General features: G+C 36.2%; 1 protein-coding gene across 1 annotated transcript in view; it reads right to left on the bottom strand.

Moving 5' to 3' along the window:
• SMARCAD1 (SNF2 related chromatin remodeling ATPase with DExD box 1) overlaps window positions 1-12536 on the bottom strand; it is a gene marked incomplete at both ends in the record, with an annotated part of 44132 nt that overhangs the window by 11727 nt on the left and 19869 nt on the right. The window contains 7 exons of the mRNA XM_079534405.1: window positions 692-827; window positions 1742-1817; window positions 2027-2086; window positions 3688-3787; window positions 4916-5006; window positions 5835-6037; window positions 10679-11070. Of these exons, the coding sequence (XP_079390531.1) occupies window positions 692-827; window positions 1742-1817; window positions 2027-2086; window positions 3688-3787; window positions 4916-5006; window positions 5835-6037; window positions 10679-11070 (1058 nt within the window). The remainder of the gene's footprint in view (window positions 1-691; window positions 828-1741; window positions 1818-2026; window positions 2087-3687; window positions 3788-4915; window positions 5007-5834; window positions 6038-10678; window positions 11071-12536) is intronic.

Here is a 12536-nt window from a genome sequence, read left to right as displayed (position 1 = left end):
TTTGTTTGTTTTTTTCCCTTAATTAAAATTAATGCAGTAACTGTTGCCTACGTATTTTGTTTTTTCTAAGGTGAAAGAGTACTTTACACACAGGCTTTCAACTGCAGTTACAAGCCACAATTTAATGGCTTAAACATCAACTTTCTAAAAATGCTTTTGGGGAAAATATTGAAAAATAAGCTGTAATAATTTAAGTGATCATAAGCATATTACTTCTTATTCATTGTTATTACTTCTTATTCCAAATTTATCTTTTAAAATTACATTGAATAGGCTGCAAACTTCTAAAAAAAGCTATTTCAACGTTAGCTTTTTTAGTACAGACCTATCAGAATACATCCTTAAATACTACAATATTCCAGCAGAAATCGTTTTAGTTTTCAGAACAGCAATTTTACTATCTGTACTGCAAGCAAAGACTGGAAAACTGCTTAATACTGAATCTGAACCACTATCCTAATTGTACCGATGCTGTAAGAACCCAATTACATCTCATAGGAAACTCATCCCCTTGAAAGAGATCACAACGCAGGACAAACTCCTAAAACCACACCACAACTTATGTCCACCTGCATACTGTAGTTTCTGAAACATGATGTAAACTCCTTCTCTCCATAAAGATAACATAGAAAAAAACTCCAGGGAGTCACCCCCCCAATCCCTCCACTAAACAACCAACTAAGTGTCTTACATTAATTCTCATTAGCTGCTGGTAGCGTACAGAGCTCATGTTCTTGAGCATATGACCTTCATCAAAAATTGCATAGTTAAGCTTCACCTTGCGAAACAGACTTCGATCATCTGAGCTGCTAATTGCACAGTTATACCTGTCAGAAAAATAAATCATAGAAGAAACACTAAAAGCAAATGTAACATGAAGATACGGCTCATGCAACTGAATTACATTCTGTATAATTCTAAGAACTACAGAAAAGAACAGCAGAGACCTTAAGTAAAACTGTCTAGAAATAATCAATCACAACATATGTATGGGAACTGCTGAGTCATGGCCTGAACCTCTGATGGATCACCTGAGGCGAGCCATGAGTCAGCCAGAGGAGCACAGCTGAAGGCAATTCACCTGTGCTGCAGGAAGGGGTGGAGCCTGGCTGCACCCCTCCTAGACCTATTTAAGAGCTGGCTACCAGTAGGGAAGGATTTCTTCTGGAGAGGCACTCTGCTGGAGTTTTGTAAGTGAGCCCAGGATAGAGGTAAGCTTTCTATCTCTTCTCTTTTTGTTATCGTTATCTGCTTTGCCAAACTCTCTTGTTTATTTTGTAATTATAACATCTTAATATTCATTGATTATACACATAGTTTAGTATTGTCAAATAATTACAGTTTACTCAATGAGCCACTGCTCTTCATGCCACTTTTCGAAAATCCATGCAAACCTATTAGAAAATATGCACATTATCTGCTACAGCATTAATAAAAGCCTTTTTATCATTAATTGGAGAAGATGAAATTCTTTTTCCATCTCATCACATTCTAAATATTGCTTGTTAGCTATTCATTCTATGAATTTCTTTAGCAAAGCACACTTCACACCTCCCTCATTCAGTGATATTGCAAAGAGCAGTCTCCATAGGCTTTAACTCTTGCCAACAAGACAGGAAAAATGAAGAAACCTTAACGCCTTTTAGTGAAATACAAGTGGCAGAGATAAAATTTTGTTGTATCACTAGAGGTCAGTAGACAGTAACTAGATTTCCTTTGCTTTTTTTATTACTATACTTACGTAGTTACAATGACATTGAAATCTACAACTCTGTTACTAATGTCAGCCCGGAGATGTTTCCTATCTTCCTGGGATCCTATGGAATGAAAAACATGAGTACAACTACATATGCATGTAAAATCTAAATACATAGTAAAATCAAGATTATATACACATAATTAATGCTGTTTTCCTGTATGAGAAAAATAATCTAAAAACAATGCTTCTATGAGCAATTAAAGTTTTCTGAGGCTGAACATGCATCCAACTGTATGAGTGGATTAATTTCTAAATGCCATTGCTCACCATAGTAAAAAAGGACATTCAGTTCAGGACACCACAGATTAACTTCTCTTATCCAGTTATCTGTAAAATATCAATAAAAAAATCCAAGTTATTTCTTCTTATGCCTTACATAATTCCAAAACCACCTCAGCATTAAAACTAAAGCTCGACTTTAAAGCAAATACCTTAAAATTCTCCCAAATGTTAAGAATTAGCTTTCCAAATGCTGAAAAATTGTTAACATTTAGGGAAGCTAAGTTACCATCAGACTCCAAAGCCTCCTCCTTCAAAAGGATTTAGAAGCTTTCTTAAACAATTAAAAACAGTTTAACATAAGCAAACCTTTTCTATATGACTCCTGCTATCTTAAGTAGCTCATGCTTTAAACTCTGATTGAAATCAGTTTCTACTAGGTCTAAAACAACTTAAGTGTCTACTGCATTGCTTAAATGCTCACAGATTGCTTCCCCAGAAGAATTAATTCCTCAAAAAGCAATCACTTCATTTATCACCTATTTTCATTTAGAAACATTTCATCAGAAGACACAATGCCTCTAGGAATTGGCAAAGTTTCATAACTTGATCAATTTCCAGGTGTGCAGCCATCAAAACAGCCACCAGAAACATCACCAGGCCAAAGACAAACATCTTTGTACATGGTGCATGAGTGTTATTCTCAAACCATCACATACAACTGCAGAAAGGGGTTTCTGGTAATTGCCATCTGTCCTATTCCTGGGTTTGACCCAGCCTGAGGATGATGGGATCCTCCAACAGTAAAATCTGAGAAGTTGTTGGCAGACTGTACTTTTCAGGCTTTAGAGCACTGAATAATAAAAGCTTGGCCAAAGTTGCTGCTACAATTTGAGTCTCCACATATCACTTCATAAAAGCACCCTCATTCACACCTCAGGTTTTAAATTATATGCATTTTTTGAGTTACTTAAAAAAAACTGAGTTTTAAAAGCATATTGATAATGGCATTTTCAAACAGATCTGACTGAAACCTTTTTTGATATGTTAGAAGTGTAAGATATGTATTGGCTTCAAAAATTAAGAGCAGTATTTTCTTCCTAATCAAAATTGCTACTTTCTCTTTTCCATAGTCTTTCAGTAAATCCAATTTAACTCCAAAGGACTAGCTTATCCTAAAATTCATCAGCCTTGCTAAAGTACTTCATTCCACTATATTCTTTGCTCTCTTAATTGATCTCTCATTAAACAATCAAAATACAAAATTAAAACACACTATTTGTCTCATCATTTTAGGATTTTGATCTGCTTTAAAAATACTGCATGAATCAAGGAGGAAAAAGGCACTGAATGTTTTGAATGCAATAAAAATTGTATCTAAGCTCAGCCTGAAGATACAGAATTTCAGCCAATATTCAGTAAATAACAGACTTAGCTAAACAAGTTCAAACTGTAACTGTCAAGCAGTTTTATTTTTTGTGAATCACACACTATATTAAAGAAATCCATGTAAGGTCTAATTAATTTATAACAAGCATACTTGCACTACACTTTGCATTCCACTTCAAATTCCTTGAGGAGCTGAAAAGCATTGTGAGAAAACACAGATTTCTTTCTTTAAATTGTTATCCTAATTTTAATAGCCCATCCACAATTTCTCTCCTTTTCCTTTTTTTAAAAGTCAAGTAACTTCAATACTTGCAACTTACCCAGTGTTGAAGCTGGCACAACTATCAAATGTGGACCACTATCACCTTCTTGGTAGATATGGGCCAGAAATGCAATAGCTTGAATTGTTTTTCCTAAGCCCTACAATAATACAAATCCATTTAAACAAAATTTAGTCTCCAGAATGCAACAGCTTCATACTACTGAGATGATTACACCATAATCAGTGATAACTGAAGACTACAGATCTGCATAGAACAATCATTCTGTTAAACAGCATTGTTTTCAGAAGACGATTCTTTCAGTCATAGTTAATTCCCTTTTCAGCTCAATATTTGAGCATCAGTGATTCACCTACTTCATTTACAAAGTTTTTCATTTCAGTTCAGATCATCAAAGCTTCAAGAAACTGAGGTTCTGACAACAGCTCATTTGGAAACTAATCATTTCTTTCAATAAGAACCAATCACACAACTGACTCCAGCTGCTTCTGAAGTGGGATTTAATATGGAAATCACATTTGTTTGCAATAGGCTTACATTTCTGCCAATGTTTACTCACCTGTCTTTTATACCATGGATTTAAAGGTTTAATCTTAGCTACCAGAAAATTTTCTTGAGGTCATGCTTACTGCCATAAAAAGTATGGAAGAAACTCTGTTTTAGTGGAGCAAACCAATCCATTCGTTCACATTGTCACAAGATGAAAAGCAACTAGCACTCAAAACCTCAAATATGTAAAATTTCCTGGTTTTAATCCTGTTAGAAAACTTATGAGAGGTACATTGACAATAGATGGTTAAAATTCTGGAGAAGCAGGAAGTGCTTGCATTGCTTTTTTTGTATTGTTACCTATCAATTTGGGAACTGACAGAGAAAGGTTGAAGAAATGGGCTCACTACAGCTCAGCATGGTCAAGAAGAGTTAATTTTCTGTTTAATTGCACAGAGCTATAAAAATGAATAGTTCAATAATTATCTGTTGTGTTACAAATTGGTTTAATTACATCAGAAGACCATATGACTTGTAATTATCACTACCTATGAATCTCGATTTATCTTGAACTTTCAAATTGAGAAAAAGAGCTTAGCAGATACTGATATTGAAAAAGATGGAAAAACATTTGAAGAATTTGTTTGTGATTTGAATTGTACTAGCTAAAACAAATGTTTTCCTTTTTTTTTTTTTTTTTTTTCAAGTCCAAATCAGATTATAACTAAGATATCTCCAATACTTCTAACAACTGTCAAATAATCAGTTTCATACTTACCATTTCATCAGCCAAAATACCATTCAGTCCATGTTTATGAAGAAGTGCTAACCAGTTTAAACCAATCTTCTGGTATGGCTTGAGTTCCAAGCTTGAAAAAAGAAAACAGCAGAATATTAGCTTTACCATGTTGCTGTCTTTCGTTTATTTCTCTATGAAACATTTTTAAACTTATGTTTATCACAGTACAGCATGTTTAACATTGCTTGTATTTTAATCCACTCCAAATCGCCTGGCATAGTGAAAATGCACCTCCAACTCCATGTCACCAGTCAGCTGAATATCAGAAAGCATTTCTGAACTAAGCAGTGTGCTGGATTTCTTATACATGTTGAACAATCATACATGAATATTACAACAAATTTCTTACTTTTATATCAGTGATTGATAACCACTTAAAAACAGTTACACAATCAGTGTTTTTTAGAATATACAATGAATTAAATATTATTGATGATATTGAAACCAACAACAAAAAAAACACACAATCCACAAAGCGTTCATGACCAATTCCCCTTCTGTTTTGACACCAAAGAAAATTATTTTGGCATCCTTGATATATAAGGATCCCCTTTAGAGTGGTGGTTTTGGTTTTGTCACTTTTTTATCAAAAAGAGAAACAGAACAATTTGGGATCCTATCACTCAAAATTCTACATTTATAAAAAAAAAACTGAACTGTTTTATCACTGCATCATTGTGCTGCATTCACAATCCTCCTCACCAGCTTTCCTGATGGACTTGAAAACATTTATTGCATTCCCTCAAGCACTGCACATGCATCACTGCGTAGATCCCCAAGATCTCATGAGAGAGACTTACAGTTGCACTTTCACAGGGAACAATACTGAAAATCCTGGAGTTCAAACACAGCTTATTATCTAAGACTCCTTGAAACGTATAAATAAAATAAAATATACCTCTGGTTCAGAATGGAGGGTTGCTCTATGTTCCATTTGCATCCTCCATCTTCAGTAATCTTGGTTACTTGTTTTGTCAGTTTATTTGAAATTTCTTCACATTTATTCATGAGCTTGAGAACCACATCTCTCTCCTTCAGCAGGGTCTTGCAGTTCCACACAATGTCTTCTGACAAGCCAGCAGTCTTAGTTATTTTTGAAAACTACAAAAATATTTAAAAAATACCGTGAATAGTCTGTTAAAGGGAAGCAGAAGATCAAATGCTGATTTGTGACTCTCAGCATTGTACCTATCATCCTTCTGTTCACAAAGCTTTATAAAGCTGTACTACCAGATGCTTTCAGCAAGTTTCTCCCTAATTTTACTTAAAATTGCCAGAGCAAAAGCACTTTGCTTTGTGTAGCTGCTGCAAGTCCCTGTCCACCCACAGCGTACAAAAGATTAATACAGAACAGCTTTAGTTATCTTTGGCTGTGCCGCTCTTCCTAAATCTGACTTAATCTCCATGTAGGTACCTGATAAAAGTTCAGAAAAAGATGTTAAATTTAACCCAAGACTTAAACAGATTCTCCTAGAATTCCTTTCTTAAGTGAAAAAAGATCATATAATTATTACACGTTAACAGATCAATACCTCAGAGTAAAAAAGCAAAATAAATTAAATTGGACTGTACTTGGTTTGACTCCAAAAAACTCCTGTGACAGCGATGCCCTCTGCTGACAGTTCTCAGTCACAGTTTCTGGGTTTTTTGTTTGTTTGTTTCAGGTTTTGCTTATTTTAAACAAAATCCATAAAGTTTTTCAATAGTCATAGGTTAAACCAGGCTAAGGCACACATGTCAACACTGGCAAAAAAAGCAGACACCCTTTAATAAGGAGCTGCAAAGAACATGATTTTCAATAGGCGATTAGGAAATTTCAACATTTGTTTTGGTGCCTAAAGCTTCAGTTGGCATAAACATAAATCCTGTAATCTATAAATAAATGTGTGCAGAATTAAGCCATCTGCTATTAAAAAAAAGTTGAATTACTTCATGTCAGCACATTAACATTCATCTCCAAGTTACAACAAGAAACGCTCCAGCCACTGGTTTGCATGTGGAAAAACAGAATTGTGCTGTCACTTAGAACACAAGTAGATTCGTGGATGGCCTCTGCGTTACCAGAGGCTCTCAGTCCTGTAACTGCATGAAGTTTTCGAAAGAGGTCCAAAACTCTGAGGCTATCACAGATACAATCTTCTCGAAGAAACATCCTGTAGGAGGGTCGAGCCAAAGCCCGAGTAACACCACACTGACACAGCCTGCTCCAGTTCACTCTAGTACACTTAAAGTTAAGTGATTCAGGATTCCACTTTACTGCCTTGCCTCATCCTTGATAAACAAACCTCAACTCTATTTTTAGCAGTGTCTACTTCTAACCTGACACATCTGCTGTTTCCACTCAGTTTCTTCTTGTGGAAGATTTCTGGATTTGTATATACTTTTTTTTTTGCTAGTTAGAGTTTTGTAAAGAGTTTACAAATGTAGAGGCAAGCAGAATAAAAAAATGACAATACAGCTAGAGCTCTCAGCTCTTAGAGGGTCCTAGCTCATCCAGTATTGCAGTGTACAGAACGCAATAGACAAGCCCGTCTTTTTGCAGAAAGTAAGAACTAAAACAGAGAAACAAACTACATACACTATGCCTATACTTCCACATAGTGTTTTGTGTTTAACCTCCATTAACCCCTTAAAAATTTTCAGGTGTTGTTTTGTCTTTTTTTTTTGCTGTTCTTGTTGTTGTTTTCTTTTGAAAGATGCACGCATCATTTAATTCACATGAAGTCATTAATATCAAAAGAGATGGCTTGCTTTGTGACTCAACAATACCACTGTGATTGAGAGAAATGAGAGGTAACAACAAAAATGCATCATAGACTGTTTGGGTTGGAAAAGACCCTTAGGATCATCAAGTTCCTACCCCTCTGCTAAAGGCAGGGACATATCCCATTGACCAGGTTGCTCAAAGGCCCATCCAGCCTGGCCTTGAACATGTCCAGGGAGGGAGCATCCACAAACTCACTGGGCAACCTGTTCCAGTGTCTCAAGCACTCAAGTATATGACAGAACAAGAAACATCAAGCCCCCAAGAGCCCAAAAGGCTCAGCTCAGCATTTTTCAGACTTTTTAACTAGTCTTGGACACGTTCTTTGTCCCTCTCTCACTCCAACACTTGATACCATATGGGTGTTTTGGTTACACGACTGCAGTTCACAACTCATTTTCTGAGGAAACACCAGAGCTCTTGTTTCCAATATGGACCAGTTAGGAGAAGAGGACGCAAAGTAATTCATCACCAACAAGTTTTTTAGAATAAGGGAGAGGAGGAAAGGCACTGTGTGCCCATAAGTGTCACCATTTAGAAAAGAAAAAAAAAAGCAAACCTCACGGTAGTATACTACTGTGAAAGGAGCCACACTGAGCAGCACTCCAGTGGCTGCCAACATTCCTCAATACTCCTCCCTCTCTTTGCTCCCAGTTCCCACAAGTCCTATCGCTGTTGACAGCCATTCACCTTGTCTATCCCATAACCCATCTGCTCCTCTTGCATTATATCCCCAATTCTCATTCCAGGCGATGCACAACTACTGGCTCCTCAACATCACTAATTTCAGCTTCACAGTCCTTTAACTATAAATCCATGCTTTGTCTTGGTTCTACTTCTTGTGATCTTTTGTGAAGACAAGTACCAGAAGACTCAAACACATGCTTTTTAGGATCGTGTATCCCAATATATGATGCTCCTACCTACTCTCTTTAAGTGCACAGTGTATTCAAAGGGAGGTCACAAGTACTTGTCCAGAGAGCAACTGATCTACAAATGAAGAAGCAGACAGCTAAATTCCCAAGGAAATACCCAAGCAGTGTCACCAAATCAAGTTAAACGTCTGCTTTCAAAATCCACTCAAAAACACAGTTAAGCAATTCCAAGAATTTTCAGCGATTTTATAACATTGAAATCCATCTGAAAACTTTAAAACCATCTGAATAAGTAACAGTCTTAGTGCAACTTAAAAATTTTGACTAGAAAGAAAATGGTATTTTATTTTAAGTTTTCCTGGAAGAAGCCATTTAATTTATGGAGAGGTAGGCTTTCCTGTTAATACCGTCTATCTTCACCTCAGCTGAGAGCTCTAAGATCTTTCTCACTTCTCCTGAAGAAAAGTAACATCATCTTGTTGTTACAAAAGTAAAAGCTTCAGGTACCTTCATATTAAAGGAAAAAAAAAAAAAACCTTAAAAATAAACCAATTTCTTTAAACACTAAAACAACCAACTCTCTACATTATTCTACCACTTCATTAGCATGTAGGAGAAAAAAAAATGCTGGGCCACTGTGCTACTGGATCATTATAAAAAATTAAGTAACACTGACATTAAACATCTGCTAAAATCTGCTGCAAATCATTTCTACTCCAGGCAAGTATTCACAATACCACATAAACACGCAGCTGCTGACAGCAGCAACCTTTAGGAAAGAAAGATTTTGAACACAAACAGGCCCATACAGTTTTTCTGTTAAATATTTTACACAGAGAAAAAGAGAACAGCCCTGTAGCAAATATTTCTGTAGAGAATTAAGCTCAGGCAAAACCCAACAAGTTTAGAAAGGAATTGCCATATGACAGATGTTCTGTAAGAAGCCAAAGGCTTGAGGCAAAACGGATTTCTTTCGCAAAATATCTGTGCCTCTCTTTTTTTTTCCAAAGATCCTTCTCTTATCTCCCCCTTTTGCAATACAACGTACAAACATGATTTTGTTTTCTTAAAAGTTTCTTTATCAACTCTTACCGTTTTGTGGTAAGACGGTTCATGCAGCAAATAATACGTTATTGTTTTAGGAATATTGACGAAATCATATTCTATTCTTAAAATAATACACAAGCACATCTTTATACATCGATAGGGATGGTTTCAGAACACTTACTGATGAAAAAAAACCGTATCAGTTACTCTTTAAGAGGGCCTACACAGAGTTATTGCCTTAAAATCCAAAGCACTAATAACTTAACCAAGACAGTCTGCTGTAAAGCACTCCAGATTTCTTATTAAAGCACTGCTTCTATCTGGTCTGATGTCTTGCAGTTAACTGAAATGCATGAAAGTTGAAGGCAACAAGCAGCCCATGGGAAACATTTCAAAGTAACATCCCAGTGACAATAGATAATCTACTTACCAAGCGCTACTGCTTTCCCTTCTTTAGTGGATTGTGGTTTATCCTTCTGATGCTTTACCTTTATTAATAAAAACACCGCAGTTTCCTCCACTAAAAAAAAATGGCTGCACTGCTTAGCCAGCAAAACCATGCTAGAAACTAAGCTGCAGTAGAATTAAAAAAAAAAAGAGCAGAAGAGAGACGACAACTGCTTCTTATATGAGACTAAAAATAATCATGCTAGTATCTTAAGTAATGGAACTACCCTTGAGGAGGCTGCAGTAAAAGTTCTCCCACATTCTTGTCTTCTTCATGGTTTTTTAGCTAAAGCAGCTCAGAACAGGCTAGTAAACACCTCCTTCCTAAATGAAAGCTCTTATTTCTCCTACTGCAGTGAAATCAACCAAGTTTCTATGCTAAAAAGTGAGTGGCAGTAATGTCAGCCAATCAGCTTGAGTTTTTCAGCAAAATCACCCCTTAATTCATTCAAAATTAGGTCATATGACACTGTTTGAAATGCTATTGGCTTACAATGAACATAGCATTTTAGCCTAATCAGGCTAAGGCCACCCATCTATGCCTCTCTAGACCTAAGACACCTTGACTCTAGGCATGCTGGAGATGTTAAAACAAGAATGCAGACTTACCAGAGCTTCCCAACTATTAAAGGGCCGGAGCGCTATTATCTTCTGAACCTTTTTCTCAGAACACTGGGGAATCATAGTGAGTTCAGTTGGAGAAGCATCTTGCAGGAAGCCTAGGATTTTATTTTTGTATACACTTTCTACTACTTCATCGCCACTGCCATAGTCCTCGTCAAGAGAGCTACCGCCATCTTCAGCAGCTGACTCATCCTCTGAGTCTTGTACTTCTGTTTTAGTGCTCCACACATTTGCTTTGGCTTTATGTTTTTTCCTAAGGCAGTTCTGCTCTTTCCCAGAAAATTTCCGTTTCTGCTGCACTTTCTTCTTATCACTTCTGCTATCTGCAGAGACTTTGGTCCAGTCAGAAACTTCACTTTGGGAAGGATATTCCACACCTACAGATGTGATATAGAGAAGGCAACAAGTCAGTATATATTTGTTAAGGGCAAATAAAAACTCCCATGTTCTTCCAAAATAACATTTTGCATTACAATATTAGAACTGTGTTTCATATCAACACACAATGCCTCAACAAGAAGTCTTACCAAAAGAAGAAAAAGAGCAGTAAATACCATTCCATCCTGTTCGAAACATGAACAATATCAACTATGATTGGGTGAACACTTAATTTTTACACTGCTCAAATATTATAACATTTTTTTTAAAAACTATCTTAGAATGAGCAAGAAGGTGTCATACATGTGAGCTGCAGAAGCTATGAGGTAAGAATCACAGAATCACCAAGGTTGGAAAAGACCTTCAAGATCATCCAGCCCAACCATCCACCTATCACTAATAGCACTCACTAAACCATGTCCCTCAACACAAAATCCAAACATTCCTTGAACGCCTCCAGGGTCAGTGACTCCACCACCTCCCTGGGCAGCCCACTCCAGTGCTTGACCACGCTTTCAGAAAAGTAGCAGCCTTCTACAAGTTTAAGAATTCTGGTAACATTGCTGGAATGAGACATTGGTCCCACTCTGCCCAACTGCCAATAAATGAGTTCTGCTGAGTTCAGTAAACAAGCCTACTTTCATACACGGAAGTATAAATTCTTTCCCATTTTATTGCACCTCAGTATAGCATTAAAGATGGGATAAGACAAAAACACACAACTGTTAAAAAAACTGGAAGAACAACATATTGTCAACTACAAGAACTCTACTAACTTGAACTAAAATACAAATTATTTAGTTCTAAGAAAACATTTTCAGAAGGATTTGTATACTGTGGGCTTCCCCCCCTCTTTGCATGTCACATGCACTGCATTCTCTTCTGCCCAGTGCCAGCTTTCTACTGAGTCACTCCAATCCCCAAGCTTTTTGTTCTCTTTATTGAGAGGGTAAGGAACCAACTTTTGCATGCTGATAGCACTCCCTCCTCTTGAAAGAATTAAGAATACAATCCTAATCCCAAGAATACTAAAGGAGCTGATATAGCAAAATGTATGCATTTCTGACAGCTGTGTAACACCGAAGTTATCAACTCAATAAACAGTATTTAAGGTCTTATGCACAGATCTTCCTGGGGTTATAGATTTTGCTCTGCACCACAATTAATGAACTGGTATGCATTATAATAAGTAATAAAAGCTGGTATGTGTTAAATAATTTAATGCTTTAAATTATTTAATACATGTATTATTTTATTTTAACAACATAATTAGTATTTAAATAACAATATAATTATTTTATATATATATATATACACATATACACTTTTACACTACAGTATATTTTAAAAAGACGCAAGTATTGGCCATTACTGATTAACAAATTACTCAAGTTAAAAGAAAAAGCAAGCAAGCAGGATGGGAACAACTGACAGCTTTAATACATTTCAGAATATATTTTATGAT

This window comes from Tetrao urogallus, assembly GCF_951394365.1.
Source record: "Tetrao urogallus genome assembly, chromosome: 4".
Taxonomy (NCBI): Eukaryota; Metazoa; Chordata; class Aves; order Galliformes; family Phasianidae; genus Tetrao; species Tetrao urogallus.
The sequence above is the reverse complement of the archived record's forward strand: the minus strand, read 5'-3'. Positions and strand labels throughout refer to the sequence as shown.